Below are 15,126 nucleotides of genomic sequence, written 5' to 3' on the forward strand. Positions count from 1 at the left end.
ACGCACGGAAGCCGATGACAAGATCTCCGGATCTGAAGCATTGAAGGCCAAAAGTGTAGTTTATAATACATCGTCGGGCCCACCTATCGGGCCCCTGCTCAGTGTATGTGCTCCCCTTGGACATATAAAAGGGAGAGCACGCCCGCTAGAACACAAGTTCACACGGACACGAGATACTCTAAGACTCTCACAACACAAGCTCTGTTTCACGCCGAACAACCCTGCTCTCAACCTCTTGAGAGCACAAGCAATACAACAAACAGTGGACGTAGGGTATTATGCTCCGGCGGGCCGAACCACTCTAAATCCTCGAGTGTTCTTGTGCGCTTGTTTCATGAGGAGATCGAACTAGTCCTAGCTAACCCCCGAGTACTCTCCCTCTGGGCTTAGGCGGGTGCATTCCGCCACCCGGCTATGGTTTACCACACCACGACATTTCACTCCTACTGTGCCAAGACTCGCGTAGTTATTCGTAACTACGCCCTAAGGAGCTGAGCAGCCGGACCCCTGGGGTCCGGCTCCATCTCACCGGACCAACGGTCCCGGACCCGCTTCCCGCTCGGGGACGGGTCCGGTGTCACCACGTGTCCCAGAGGTGGAAATGCTCAGCACCTGTGGCCGCGGACCCGGACCCCCGTTGGTGGGTCCGGGACCTCCACGTGCCATCCGGACTCCCGCAGATAGGTCCGGGACCTCCACGTGCCTATCCGGACCCCCGTGAGCTCTCGGCTCAGCTAGCTGCTCGGGAGGGGTCCGGAGCCGCCACGTGTCACACAAACGCAGGCGCGGGCGCAAGCCTTCCGTTGGAAGCTCCCTCAACCACCCGCATTAAGTGCGAGTGGTTGAGGCGGGCTCTGTTGCCTCTGGGCACGGTGCCGCTTTTGTCAGTCCACACTATGGATCGCCAATTACCGAGGCGGCTCGTCAGTTACCAAGGCAAGCATTAAATACTCAGTGCCTCACGCATGGGCGACGAGTCATGATGACCAGCTACTGACTGGAGCAATAGTGCACGCTGCTATAGTGGACTGAGTCAGTAGTTCGAGGCTTCATCATGTCCTCGACGCACGGCTGCAGAGGCTAGACTCTACTCTGACATGACAGCTCAAGACCATCCCTGGTCAGAAGCTACGCACGGAAGCCGATGACAAGATCTCCGGATCTGAGGCATTGAAGGCCAAATTGTAGTTTATAATATATCGCCGGGCCCACCTGTCGGGGCCCGCTCAGTGTATGTGCTCCCCTTGGACATATAAAAGGGAGAGCACGCCCGCTAGAACACAGGTTCACATGGACACGAGATACTCCAAGACTCTCACAACACAAGCTCGGTTTCACGCCGAACAACCCTGCTCTCAACCTCTTGAGAGCACAAGCAATACAACACACAGTGGACGTAGGGTATTACGCTCCGGAGGTCCGAACTACTCTAAATCCTCGAGTGTTCTTGTGCGCTTGCTTCATGAGGAGATCGAACTAGTCCTAACTAACCCCCGAGTACTCTCCCTCTGGGCTTAGGCGGGTGCATTCCGCCACCCGGCTGTGGTTTACCACACCACGACAGGGCCCATTCTGAACCATCCCAAAAAATAAGATTTCCTATTTTGCTACTTTCTTGTTTCCTATTCTTTTTACCTAGTGGTCCTGAAACTTTTGTATAGCTACATCAGCTCAGCCCTAGGCACTTGTGCTTCCAGCTCCAAGCACAGCTCTGGATGCCGGACGGGAGGTGCTGTGCAGCCGTGCAGACCGCCACAGTGGGACACGGTTACGTATCTCTTTTTTTTTTGCGAGAAGGATTGTAACATATATTAAAAAGAAAGCACAGTACAATCCAATCTTGCAGAAAGGTCCCTGAGTAACAATGAAATTACAACAAGGTCCTAACCGCTACTGCTTATCTTATTCCTCAACTGTCGCTGACGCCTAGATCCCGCTGGACATTGAGCAGAGCAACCGGACTTCAAGCCACCGTTCAATGCCATGCCAAAGCAAAGAGCGGACCCCAAACATTGGAAAGCTGCAAGAGATCGTTGGTTGGAGAGCACAGCTGTCGGCTCCCTTGAATCGGCCCCAAATCCTTCCGCAATCGCTAACCCCGACACCCAGCACGCCACCCGAACTCCGGCGAGAACAACGCCAACAACAAAGCCAAGGAGAAGCACCCCGAAGAGGAGATCCATCCACACACCAACGGAGGGACTCCAACCAGCCTCACAAAGAAGATCCAAGCGAACAAACTCACCCGGATGTTCTAGGAGGAGCAAAATACTCTCTGCCGCGCCGCCATCGCCAGCGGCGAACAGAAGGAACAAGATCCACCCCGCCGCACTGCCGTCTCCGACAACTATCGGGAGGAAGCCCGGCCGAGCAGGAGAAAGCACCGCCGCCATCCGCACGTGAACAGGAACAACTGCGCCCTCCTTCGGCAAATCCTAGACCTAGACACAACTACATCTAGTCTATATACATCCGCGCAATGATTCTGCGGCCCACCCCTCTCTCCGACGCTGGACCGGCCATCGGAGAGGAGAGGGGCCGGCGGAATCGCTGCCGGAAGCTCTTTCCGCCTTGGTGTCGCCCTCTTCTCCCTCTCTACTGTAGATGAGTGGATAAGAACGAACCGGTTACGTATCTCTTCGGAGCACACGGACAACCTATTAGCGGAGCAACTCACGAGTGAGGAAGCTTTATCTTTCCCCTGCGCCGCCGGCCCTCTCTACTTTTGAGGGCTCCCGCTGCTACCTTGGCCCCGTTTTGGTGTGTAGCGTGCTAATGAATTGTGATATTTTGACCGCTTATTACGGTGTTAAACAAAGTCAGTTTACAAAACCAACTTCAGAACTCCCGCGCTAGTGACCCTGAAGAATCTAATGATGCCTTTGACCGAGCTATTAGAGGATTTTTACTATAGCATCACTGTGGCAAATCATCAATTAATTACCGTCATTAGATTCGTCACGAAAAATTACACCCATTTCTGGAAAGGTTTTGCAAATTAACTTCATTTAGCACACCATGCATACGAGATTCCCTTTGTAGCGCTAGCTAGCGCTTTGAAACCAAACAAGGCCCTTGCTCGCACCCGTGCTGCCGCCGCCATCTACCACCTCCGTCTCTGAGGGCTCCCGCCTTTGGAGCCGCTGTCATCGCCGACCCCGCTTGCCCTCGCAACACCGACCGCAACCTCGAGGACCTCGTCGTGACTCCCGTCACAATCACGCGCCATCAATTGTCCTCCACGATCCGCGGTCAGTGGCTCCCGCAGCCTCGCCGTCCCATCCAGGGTTGCCTCCCCTGCTACCCTACCGTCGCTGACCTCCCTCTATGGCCAGACATGCCGGAGTCCGGAGACAACCCAGCCCTAGCAACACAAACCCTCGAAGCCCTGATCCCTAACCCTAGTGCGGCTGTGAGCAGAGGAAGACGAACAAAGAAGGAAGAAGACATGGCGCGGGAGGAAGAGGAAGGCCGTCGTGGGCTATGGAAGTCGATTTATAGGCTGAATGTGACTTAGCCTTCAGGTGATGGATTGTAACATAGTCGACGTATAGGCATGGGTGCAACAGCTCGCTCGTGGATCAGGCCTTGTTTAGTTCCGTCACATCGAATCTTCGGACACATGCATGGAGCATTAAATATAGTTGAAAAAAATAACTAATTACACAGTTTAACTGATTTTTTTTAATCGAGGCCGGCCCCCATTTCCATTCGCATGAAACGGAAATACAGAAGTTTGTGAACGAGTAGCGGGGGGGGGGGGGGGGGGATAGAGGGGGGAAAGGCTAGGGAAGAAGATTCCTAGTGTGGGAAGCCATCTGACTTGATTCGAGCCAAACGACACCACAGGGCCTCGGGAAGCAGAAGTAGCGTTATTACAGACCAAACCAAAAGGCAAGACTAACATCCGGGGAAGCCAACATCCCAAAAACACAATTTTAACGACAACCTAAGGAACCCAACATGAGATGAGCTTGATCTCACGCATCCTCTTCGTCTGGCACAACATCACCTTGGTCTTGGTCAACTAACGGCGGAGGAAGAAACATTCTTGCTGTAGAACGACTCTGATCGGAGAGCAGCTGGTAGGCCATCGATAGCAGCAGCCCGACTCCCTCCTTGATCTGGGTCTGGACCTCTTCCTTGTGTAGACCTGCCCAATATTTTAGGAAAGCACAAAATGATTAACACGAGCTGAATCTTTTAAGTTTTATTAGTTCATAATTATATATTATTTGTCAAGTAACAACGAAATATACTATAGTATCACAACCCAAATTTTTTCACCAACTAAACACACCCTCAATCGATTAATGGTCCTTGAGGGAGACGAGGGACATGCATAAATCTCTATCTTTATCTCTCTCTTCTCTTCTCTGCTACTAAAAAAACCTTAAGGGTTACTTTTTTTTTCGTCATCCGAATATTCCTGGCAGATTCGTTCGTCACGCGCTCCCCCCGCAGGCTTCGTTCGTTCGTCGTCCCCCGCACGCACCGTTCCCCACCCACGTCCCCACGTCCCGCACCCACTTCCATCTCCTCGCCGACCCTTGCCGCCGCCACGCAGCCCTCGACTTCGCGCCGCCGCGGGTCGCTCGCGCCGGCCCCGCAGCTCGCGCCGCCGCGCATCCCTCTCGTGCCGCTCTCGTCTCTCTCTTTCTCTCTCTCGTGCTCGCCGCCACCGCCGCGCCACTCTTCCTCCGCCCCCGCCTCCCCCGCCGCCCCGCGCGCCCCGTACCTTGAGGCGGAGAAGAATCCCTCCCGCAGCATCAAATAGATCGAGTCTGCGCGCCCCGTACCTTGAATTGCTGGAGGAAGAGGACGGAGGAGGCGTGGGCTTGGAAGCCATAGGAGAGGCGGATCCCGCGGTCGAGGAGCCCAATGGTGCCGTCGTCGCAACCCACCGCAACGCGGCCGCGGCCGCTCGAGCAGCAGGTGACGCGGCGGACGACCCTCCGCCCTCGCCCCTGCCTCCGCTTCCGCCGCCTCCACGCCACTCTTCCTGTTGCTGCCGCGCCCCTGTCTCCAAGGTTAGCTAGCTAATACCTTCGTAATCGTAGTATGCTCCACTCAGATCTAGCCAGCCTTGAACCAAAGAAAGTCAACTGCGCTGTAGAACCACTCCATGTACACCATCTTCAAAGCAATTCAGTGAGAAAACAATGCAGCAGTTTTCTTGCCTGAAAATAGTCAGATTTTCTTGCCACTAAATAGCTATCTGCCAATCTGCAACATTGATGAATTATGGCATACACTGCACCTGTACATTATCTGAACCTTCATTGCATGAGAAAGATTCAACTTGCCTTACCCAATGATCGTGTGCCAAGCACAGCATACCATTGGGTTTCCAATTTAAGCCAATTACAGAGTCAAATGGAGATATATTTTCTCATCCTGTTTGATGCTAACTCATATGTTTTTTCTGCATCTGCAGTGTCATCAGGATTGTAGTATCAAACCGTACAAGTTATTCTTGTAAAAATTTTTCTTTATTGATGATGGAATGGATCAAATAAAGCAGTGAGCAATGTGCAATGCTCTCAGGTTTATCTGTCGCGGGAACAAACAGATTTACTGTCAAGGTGTGTTTATTCTCGACACATGATTTTCATATTTACAATCTGTAGAATTGTTTGTATGCAACTGTACATTTGAGTTATCTGAAAGGTGATTTGCGGTCATCAGAACTTGTGTATACCGTAGCTCCCTATGGTCGTTTGTTGAAGTGATCATATCATGGTTAATTAATAGGTCCAAGAGAATGCAACAATGCATTAAACTCCGGAGTGTAAAGGACATCAGGGATGGATTCCGAGGGTACTGTTATGATCAAAGGTCTTTCATTATATTTTTAACAGCTTTTCATAGGTATAAACAGGTAGTCAAACTATTCTCAGTACTTTAATTCACAATTACAAAATGAGTTGGTTCAAGCATTCAAGTAGTTCTATACCATTTAGCTCTTCCTTTTTTAACCGCAGAATATTGGAAAGGAGAAGAAGAAAGATATCAGGAAGGACCATAGTCACACGATTCGGGGTCGATGCCTCGTTCCTCGACCCGGGAACATCGTTCCGATTCGAGGGTCAGGATCGAAGAGGGTCAGTGTCCCATTCAAGGTTGGATCGTGTCCCGGTTTGAAAGGGGTCGCAGCCCCATTGCTAGCAGATTTAATTGGGATAAGGAGGTTAAGGACAGTGGATTGGTGTGGTTTTTGTTAGACAATGAGCTAAGCACGTGTAGCATGGTCTAAATGTACTCTTTTATATGTTTCTTATATGCTTGTGCAGATTAGTTTGTTCATTAGTAGCACATATATAGTTTTTGTCTTTATCGACCCGAAGATATCGACCCCGATGAATTAGGGTCGCGTCCCACATAATAATTTATCGTTCCATAGATGTATATCCCCTTCGTACCACAATTTTATAAAATGACGACCCTCGACCCTCGACCCCGTTCCTCGACCCGGTCGACCCAGGAACTTTGTGACTATGGGAAGGACAATGGTGATCCAGCAAGGCAGCAAACACACTAAACAATTGAAAGTTTGTGTCTCTTACTTGATTATTGATGCTCATTGCAGTGAGTCATTGATAAATATTACCGAATTGTCATACTACAGATATTTCTGTCCTTTGAGTTTGAATTCACATTGTTTGGCCTTTTTTAGTTTCTAAATTCAGTATAAACCTATAAGGATGAAATTTGGATGCTAGGTACTCGCTACTGTGTTTTGCATGTTTCAGTGAGATGTTTGGTAGCTCAAGCACCATGCTGTTGTTTTTTTAAGGCTGATATGCTTCAATTATTTGTGGTCTTAAATACTTTATGAATACTCCAGTGTTTCAAGCCAACTGCCCTCAGAATTGCCCCTGGCTTGGTGAAGTTAATCGAGTATGGTTAAATGTTCTTAGCTGCAAAAATGTCAAAGGATGCTGTAGTTCTGCCCTTATAAGAAAATATGGCTAATCTGGACCAGATATATGATGTACATGTCAGCTTTAACTCCATGATCAATACGTATTTATTTTAGCATTTGTTACACAGGAAGAGGAAGACAGAGTAGTGAAGTGAGCCTTCGTATTTTTGTGACAATGCTTCGCAAGTTAGCACCTGCCGTAAAATCGATGAATCTTTTTCCTTGTGACAGCTTATTTACTTTGTTCTCGTGTTTTCCTTGTGCAGAATTTTAGAGAGTAGAAAATGAACTGAGCAATGACAGTAAGAGTCTCAACAGTATTGTCTCAGTAGATAAACTAGACAAACCATTCTACAGCAGTTGCTGATGATGTTAGAAAAATATGCTTCATAGAATCATGGCTTCATGATCTCCTTAGGCTGTCCGCAGTGGGCTCTGAACCCACTCTGTAAAACACTCGCTACACGCAATAGCACATGGATAGCACGTTTCTTTGCTGCCGCACGCGCCGGGCCGAGCAGGGGCCGCGGTTGCCGCGAGCGGAGGGAGGCCCACCGCCGCCTCCTTGACGCCGCCGTCCTCCGCAAGGAGGAGACGGGCGAGCTCCAATCCGGATCCGGGAGGGAGGGTGCGCCATGGCCCCTGCTCCGGCGGGGCGCTGGCGAGCAAGGGCCGCGGCGGTGCCCTACCCTGCCCCCCCGTGGCCGCCGCTCGCAGGGACGCAGCTCGTTGCGGCCGCAGCTCACGCGCGCCATGGCCGCCGCTCGCAGGGGACGCAGCTCGCGCGCGCCGTGGCCGCGCCGCCCGAAGCAGCAGTAGGTGGGAGGGGCCGCCGTGCCTCGCTCGCCCCGCCGCACCGCGGGCACGCCGCCGCGCCTCGCGCACCCCGCGGCCACGTTGCCGTGCCTCAGTCGCCCTATCGCGCCGCGGGCACGCCGCCGGGCCGCGCGCCCCGCCGCCCCGCGGGCACGCCGCCGCCTAGCCATGGAAATCACGCCGCCGCTCGCCGCTGGAGCCGGCCATGGATGCGCGCGAGAAGGTGGCTGGCATGCGGCGGCGCAGGGGAGGGAGGGAGGCAGAGCAAAGGCAGGAGGGCGCGGAGTGCCGGGAGCTCGACCGCCCGCCGCCGCATCCCCGCGCCCCGCGAGCGCATGCCCGCCGCCGATCTCCAGTGGGCGGCACCCCCGAGCTCCAGGTCCGGCCCGCCGAGGCCGACGCCGCCAGCCCAAGGCCGCGCAGCGCGGAGCTCCCCGCCCGCGGTCCGCAGTGACGCTCGCCCGCCCAAGGCCGCCGCGGCCCCGGGCCGAGCAACCCCGCCGCCGGGGGCAGGGGCCGGGACGGCGCCTCCGCCATGGCGCGCGGGCTCCTGCTCGCCGTGGCCATTCCGCCCGCCCCTCCATGGTCTTCGCTGCCGCGCGCTGACCTCTACGTGAGGCCCGCCGCCGCGAAGACCTTCGCACGAGCCCTTCCGCCAGAGCCCCGGGCCGAGGAGCCTCGCGCTGCCCGCCCGGCATCCACCGTCCAGGACACGCCGGATGCGGGGCTCGCCCCGCGCAGGCCACCGCCGCCGAGGGAGGGGGAGGGGGAGGGGGAGGGGGAGGGGGAGGGAGGAGGGCCGCCGGCCGTGTTGGGAAGAAGAGGGGAGTGAGATAGGGGAGGGGAGCTGGCGGTGGGGAAGGGGAGAGAGAGAATGGGGAGGGGGAAGGCATCGGTGGGGATATAAAAAACTGACTAGTTGGTATAGAGAGTAGATATAGAGAGTGAATGAACGCGGAGAAACTGAATATAAAGAAGAGAATCTCGATGACCAGGCAAAAATATTCCTTTTGGAGAGTGAATTTGGAGAGTGACGAGTGCGGAGAGTCTTAAGGTAATAAAGATGCAGTTAAGCTACTAATCAGTGGTTAGTTTAGCAGTTTGGTCATGTCCGATGACCTATGCTTTGTATCATGTAAACTAACTGATAAATGTTGATTGCTTGTTTTGAAGCAGAATTCTGCTGTTCAGATTACTACTGGGAGCTAGGTATCAAATGTTGTCCAGTAGCACATACACCATCAAACTATAGAATCATGCAGACTTTGAGGATGAAGTGAAAAATTGAGTATTTTAATTTTTTTATTGCTATGCTTCTGCCAGCTATAAATTTTTTGCGATCTTATTTACTTCACAGAAACCCTCTTCATATCTTTTAAAGTATTTTGCTAGAAATTGTTCTTTCTTTGCTTGCAGATTGACCATATGATATTATTGCTCTGGTGTTGGATGATATTTTTAACTTCATTTTGAAATCTTGTACGCTTCTCATATGAATGAACTGAATTCATTTTGTATCGCGTGTAGCAACGCATGGGTATTGACCTATGTTTCCAATTTTTTGAATGAATTATTGCCTCCTTTTTGCTTGGCACAAGTATAATACAGTATGTGATATCAATAGAAAATAATATTGGAGCAGTAACCCTTTGTTTTGTCAATGCAAATCAGGATTTTGAATTACTTATTGATTGTCAAGTTATCTTCTTTTTGCATTGAGTTTTTTGTTTTTTACCCGTGGCAACGCGGGCATGGACCTAGTAATTAATATAATCAGCTGGCAGAAGATATGGTTGCTCCCAAACTTGTCTGGCTCGCGGATCAGATTCTTCGATGAAATTCTAACGAAATTCAGTGATGGATCACCGAAGAGGAGGAAGAAAATTAGAGCAAGCGGAAATTAAAAAGAAAAATACTAGGCTGATGAAAATGCTGGTAGTCTGGTACTACTCTGGTACTCTCTCAGGTCGGGTCATGGGCAGGCCGGCCAGCTCCTTCCATTCCCCCCATGAATGGACAAGAAGAGCAGGAGCACTCCCATTCCGGATTCGGCTTCTACTTCCTTCTTCCTTCGCCTTTTCACCCCGAGTCCCAAGTTCCCAACACCCAACTCCTGTAGCGGGGCTCAGGTCAGCCGCCGGCCGCGCGTGTCCCCGCGTAAATCTCGAGGGCACAGCGTGGGGCTGGCTGGGTCACTGTCGATCGCCGGCACGCGGAGATGGCGCCCCCGCCCCCGGCCGGAGCGGGGGATTTTTTTTTGACTGACTCTCAACTGGGTACAGCTGTAGTATTTGTTCAAGTACTACTACACACACCTCACACACGCATGCACACACCCCACGCACACACCCCACACACTACGAGTACTCAAACAAACCTACAACTACACTCAGACTGGACCGCGTCCTTAAAGAGATCACCGGAACCATCCATGGTGCCGTAGACGACGAGCACGTCGTTCTCCCTCTGTGGCTCCACGCGCGAGAGAGACTGCAGACGATAAATAGGGAAGCAACTGTTCCCGGTGGAAATCACGGCCGAGCAGCGCTCGAACCGTGACCGGCTGCTCCGCATGCGGAGGCACAAGCCGCCCGAGCTAGCGCTCGGATCCCGGAGCGGGGGATCCGATGGAGCCAGCCAGCCATCTTGCGAGCGAGGCAAGGCACGGTCGCAAGGAAACGGGCGGGCAACTCCCCGCATGTGCTTGTGCTCCCCCCATCACCCGTGTCTGCCCCGCTCGAGACTCCATTGACTTCACCGTGGTCATATACTCTCGTCCTCTGTCCCCTTTCCGTCAAGAAGAACGCGTTGCCACACAAGCAAGCAAAGTACTACTACTATATTTTAGCTAACACTATATTACATCGTTACACCAAGCTCCCACCTCATGCTCCCTCCTTCTCAAATTATGTATGCTTTCAATATTTTCTAAAATGCATATCTCCCTCCATCCCAAAATAATTACAACTATAACGTTCAAAAAATTTCCCACAACTTTGATCTCCATACCACAAAATACAAGACAATTTCCGAAATATTCTCGCAAAAGACAACTAACACCTTATTGACTCATCACAAAATACAAAATGATATTTTTGTAATGTTACATCTAGTATTGATTCGCATACTCGATTCTAGAATTGCATTTTTATTTTGGGACGGAGGGCGTACGTCTCCTATATTATGTCTATCTACATAGTTAGAAAAGTGAAAATAACCTATAATTTTAGACGGAGGTAGTATGTTGGAATTTATTCGGACTATTAAATAAAAGAAGAAAAACTGAGCACTGACATGATCCGAGTATGCGAACGTCCCGACACCGCGCCACCACCACGAACGTCCCGACGAGTCGTGACCAAGTATAAAAACAGGGGGTGCGGAGCTGTCCCGGCTCCGGCGTACACGTACCTCCCTCCTCCCGTGCGCGGCTTGACCGGGGAGGGGAGGCGTTGACCAGGTCCGTCCGTCCGGTCGCGGACTCGCGGGCGGCCCGCCACGTCAGCCACCTGCCGATCATTCTCATCCACTCCTCCTCGCTTTCCCTTCCCTTCCACCACTCCCCGTCGCGTCCATCCGTTTCCTCCCCCCATCCCCTCCTTCCACGCCCCGCTGCCCCGGCTGCCCACCGCTCCTCCTCCTCCTCCCTCCTTTGATGCGCGAGGGGCCGTGGGGTCCACCGCCTCCCGCCGCGCGCCTCTCGCCCCCGCTCCCGGTGCTGCTCCTCTCCCTCCTGCTCGCGGGGCGGCCGGCCTCTTCCTGCTCCTGCCGCTCGGAGGAAGGCGCGGGGGTGGCGGCGGCGGCAGCAGCAGCAGCGCGCATGGGACTCGACGGGGACGGGCCGCCGGACGCCGCCGGCGGTATCAGGTGACGCCTCGCCGCTTCGAACCCGGTTGCTCCGCGCGATCTCGTTATCGGGCCCCTTCTCTCTCCTCCTCTGGTTGACTTTTTTTTAGCTTTCTGGGAGGCTCTGGTGCCTTGGAGCGGAGATCCATGGCCGCGGGGATGAGCTGTGCTGCTTGCGGTCTCTGGGTTCTCGTTCGGGGGTGGTGTGGTTACGGGTTCCTTCCGGGTGAATTAGACGGCGGACGTGAGCTGAGCCGCCAGCCTCTCAATTGGATCTGTGTGATTCCTGGCGTCGATTTCTGATAGCCGCGTGCTGTAGCGATGCTGACGAGCACGGGAACGTGATGGTTGGGTCATCCATGAGTTCCTCTGATCCTCTTCTGCCTACAAGTATTTCCTTCCTTTTTCATCATTATTGAGGACTACCACTCCATTGCTTATTACTGCACGTCACCGATCCCACTTTCCCCTAACGATGTGTCGCACAAAGTCATATCAATGATGCATACCTTGCCGTTTTGATGCCAAAGCGTCAGGATCTGTTAAGGTTTTGGTCATCCAGTCAGTTTGTCTAGCGCACCCTAGCTAATTAACCTTCCTCGCCCCGTGCCTGCTCTAAGTCCGCACTAACTTAAACTCGTGCGTGCATGTTTTATTGTGGATTTTTCCGATATTTGATTCGGTCATGTGTTTATCACTGGACCTTAAGGATGTCTTGGATCACCAAATATACCCCTTGCAAATAAAACACTCCTTGCATTGGTGCTCTTTCATTACAATAGAAGTGCTAGACTGATCACTATGTCCTGAGATTAATCAAAGAATTACGTGTTAAACATACGCACTATAAGATAACTAGTTGCACTAATGTGTAAAACTGTATTTTAAGTTACTTAAAAAACTTAAAAAAAAGAAAGAAACTGTTACTTTGATGAACTTGGTGGAAGTAAGATTTTAATTTTTTTTTTCATCAATTCTTCCCCTCTTGACATATAGAGCACACAGACTTCCTATCTAGATTTATTAATGTCACAGGAAATTCTTTGTACCGGATTTCTCTTTATATGATAGTGTGCAATATCCTGCAAGTTTTAATTCATAGTGGGTTGACAGAACATTTTCCTTTGCAGTAACAGTGAAAATGGGCGCTACATTTATGGAGTTGCAAGTTCTCCTGGGAAAAGAGCATCGATGGAGGACTTTTATGAGGCAAGGATAGACGACATTGATGGAGAGAAAGTTGGAATGTTTGGCGTATATGATGGTATGTATGCCAAGTGCCACTAAAAGTACTGACTATTGATTTTCATAGTGCCAGCACCCCTTCACGGAGCTGTTATTTTGAGTGGTAAAGTGAGCATAGTTTTCTGTTTTTGTAGGTCACGGTGGAGTGAGAGCAGCTGAATATGTCAAGCAGCACCTTTTCAGCAATTTAATTAAACACCCAAAGTTCATCACTGATACCAAGGCTGCAATCGGTATGCGCACATAACTACGGTAGACATTGTGCTTCTTCTACTCTGGGATAGGGTGATATTGATTTCCTTTTTGTTATTTTTCTGCAGCCGAAACTTACAACCACACAGATTCAGAATTTTTGAAAGCTGATAGTAGTCAGACTCGAGATGCTGGCTCAACTGCCTCAACAGCTATTATTGTAGGTGATCGTTTGCTTGTTGCAAATGTCGGAGATTCTAGAGCCGTTATATCTAAAGGAGGACAGGGTAAGTTTATTGTCTGTAACATAACGTATCGCAGTGTCTTGTCCCTATACTTCCACTTCCATCAGAACTTTTCAAATTATTATGTGCTATACCTTTTCGTGGTCGAGTATTTCACCATGACGCATGGTTAAACTGAATAGCAGCATTCCAAATTTCTCGCATTCCAGTTTAACAATGCTTTTCTCATCTTGACCTGCAGCTATTGCTGTTTCAAGGGATCACAAACCTGATCAGTCAGATGAGAGACAAAGAATTGAGGATGCTGGGGGCTTTGTTATGTGGGCTGGTAATGATTCCTCTGAATCTATCTATCAAAATGAAACTATCTTAATATGTGCCAATAATTGTTTTTTGTACTGTTTGTTGGAATTTTGTAGGGACATGGCGTGTGGGTGGTGTTCTTGCCGTCTCTCGAGCATTTGGCGATAAACTCTTGAAGCAGTATGTTGTTGCTGACCCAGAAATCAAGGTTTGTTGTCTTAGTTTTGACTTATGGATTTTTGTGGATATTTTTCCAAACATATCATGGTTTGAAGAAGTATTTCGAGTTTGTAAGTGCCTAGAAATGGAGGTTCTATCATCACCAATTGTCATAGCCATCTCAAAGCGATTTTTTCTGTTACTACCAGGAGGAGGTGGTCGACAGCTCCCTTGAATTCCTCATCCTTGCTAGCGATGGACTCTGGGATGTCGTCACTAATGAGGTACCAGAAATATTGCTGAAATATTTTCATTTAGTCTTAGGATATTCTGCACTTGGTCTGCCTATCTGATGTAATGTATTTCCCAGGAAGCTGTTGCCATGGTGAAGCCTATTCAGGATCCCCAGGAAGCAGCAGACAAGCTTCTCCAAGAAGCTTCCAAAAGGGGAAGTTCCGACAACATCACAGTTGTCATTGTCCGCTTCCTAGATGGAACGACCTCTGGTGACAAATCAGGCGAAGAGAAAGAGAAAGAGTCTGCCAATGACCAAACTTCCTAGTTGCTCATGTAGAATCATCAATCATGCATGCGTTCTTCTGGCTGTTGTATCTGATGCTCGAAGTAGATGCCCCGCCGCCGTGCGTCCGCGCAGCTGTTCCGCAAGGAAACTGACTTGCCCCATTCGTCATCCTGCTTTTGCTCTTGCTCCTGGCCGGCCTAGATGGACGACAGGGCTGGTGCTGTTACTGTATGATCCAAGGTGGACTCTTTCATTTCCATTAAGCTTTGTAATGTAGCTTTTCCGTTGCTGTTGATTCATGAATCGTGCTTAGATGTTTTCTTCGCAGCAAGTGCGTGTGAAACTGTTGGAACGATTTTAAGCAAGCTGTGCACCGCAGTATGTAACAATTAATCTCTCAACATTTGCTCTGTTGCCTTTCGGTGTCGAACTCAAGAATTTGGTACGTTAGTCGCCGTGTTACTGTTTTTTGCGAACAAATGAATCTGATCTGTTTCTTCTTCAGAGTTGTGTGCTGATTTTGTTATGCAAGAAAGCCTGCTGTATGAAAAGCTAGAGCATTTGTGTGCTTCTCTGGAGAATTTTTCTTTTATTTTAATTCTTTTTAATTTAATATTTTAATGATAACGTGGATTTAAATTTTCAAAAAGTAGCTCTTCCGGTAACACCACGACTTGTGCCTTGACTCTTGAAGGGTCACGTCGCATGTTATGATGCGACTAATTTTCCACGCTATGACGCGACTAATCTGCCACCCTGGGACTCCCACGATTTGTGCTGCTAATGTGGCAAAGTTTGACTAATTTGCCATGCTGGGACTCCCACGGTTTGCACTGCTGATGTGCTGATGTGCCAAAGTTGGTTTGCACTGC

The 15,126-nt window shown here is 50.5% G+C and overlaps 2 protein-coding genes and 1 long non-coding RNA gene across 4 annotated transcripts; all 3 read left to right on the forward strand.

The window, feature by feature from the left end:
- The first annotated feature begins 4,471 nt into the window (after positions 1-4,471).
- LOC120654653 lies at positions 4,472-6,026 on the forward strand. Of its 2 annotated transcripts, XR_005667139.1 has the most exons (4): positions 4,472-5,030; positions 5,438-5,585; positions 5,755-5,881; positions 5,985-6,026. It is a non-coding gene; the product is annotated as an uncharacterized LOC120654653 (long non-coding RNA). The 2 variants fall into 2 exon arrangements; XR_005667138.1 differs by having other exon boundaries at positions 4,480-5,030; positions 5,755-6,017.
- Positions 6,027-7,560: 1,534 nt separating this feature from the next.
- Positions 7,561-8,358, forward strand: LOC120654308 (basic proline-rich protein-like). Its single transcript, XM_039931810.1, has one exon. It carries the CDS (start codon positions 7,561-7,563, stop codon positions 8,356-8,358), a length of 798 nt encoding a protein of 265 aa, XP_039787744.1.
- A 2,949-nt stretch (positions 8,359-11,307) lies between these two features.
- On the forward strand, positions 11,308-14,758 carry LOC120654654 (probable protein phosphatase 2C 45). The gene is made up of 8 exons (XM_039932268.1): positions 11,308-11,608; positions 12,718-12,851; positions 12,967-13,065; positions 13,153-13,311; positions 13,511-13,597; positions 13,689-13,780; positions 13,941-14,015; positions 14,102-14,758. The coding sequence occupies exons 1-8, from the start codon at positions 11,397-11,399 to the stop codon at positions 14,291-14,293; spliced, it is 1,050 nt and encodes a 349-aa protein (XP_039788202.1). The 5' UTR covers positions 11,308-11,396; the 3' UTR covers positions 14,294-14,758.
- The last annotated feature ends 368 nt before the right edge of the window (positions 14,759-15,126 follow it).

Source organism: Panicum virgatum, chromosome 1N (genome assembly GCF_016808335.1).
Source record: "Panicum virgatum strain AP13 chromosome 1N, P.virgatum_v5, whole genome shotgun sequence".
Classification (NCBI taxonomy): domain Eukaryota; kingdom Viridiplantae; phylum Streptophyta; class Magnoliopsida; order Poales; family Poaceae; genus Panicum; species Panicum virgatum.

Coding starts and splice junctions, on each gene's coding strand:
- LOC120654308 (XM_039931810.1), top strand. CDS start 7,561: ATGGCCCCTGCTCCGGCGGGGCGCTGGCGAGCAAGGGCCGCGGCGGTG.
- LOC120654654 (XM_039932268.1), top strand. CDS start 11,397: ATGCGCGAGGGGCCGTGGGGTCCACCGCCTCCCGCCGCGCGCCTCTCG. Junction 11,609..12,717: donor GACGCCGCCGGCGGTATCAG/GTGACGCCTCGC, acceptor TTTCCTTTGCAG/TAACAGTGAAAATGGGCGCT. Junction 14,016..14,101: donor GGGATGTCGTCACTAATGAG/GTACCAGAAATA, acceptor TGTATTTCCCAG/GAAGCTGTTGCCATGGTGAA.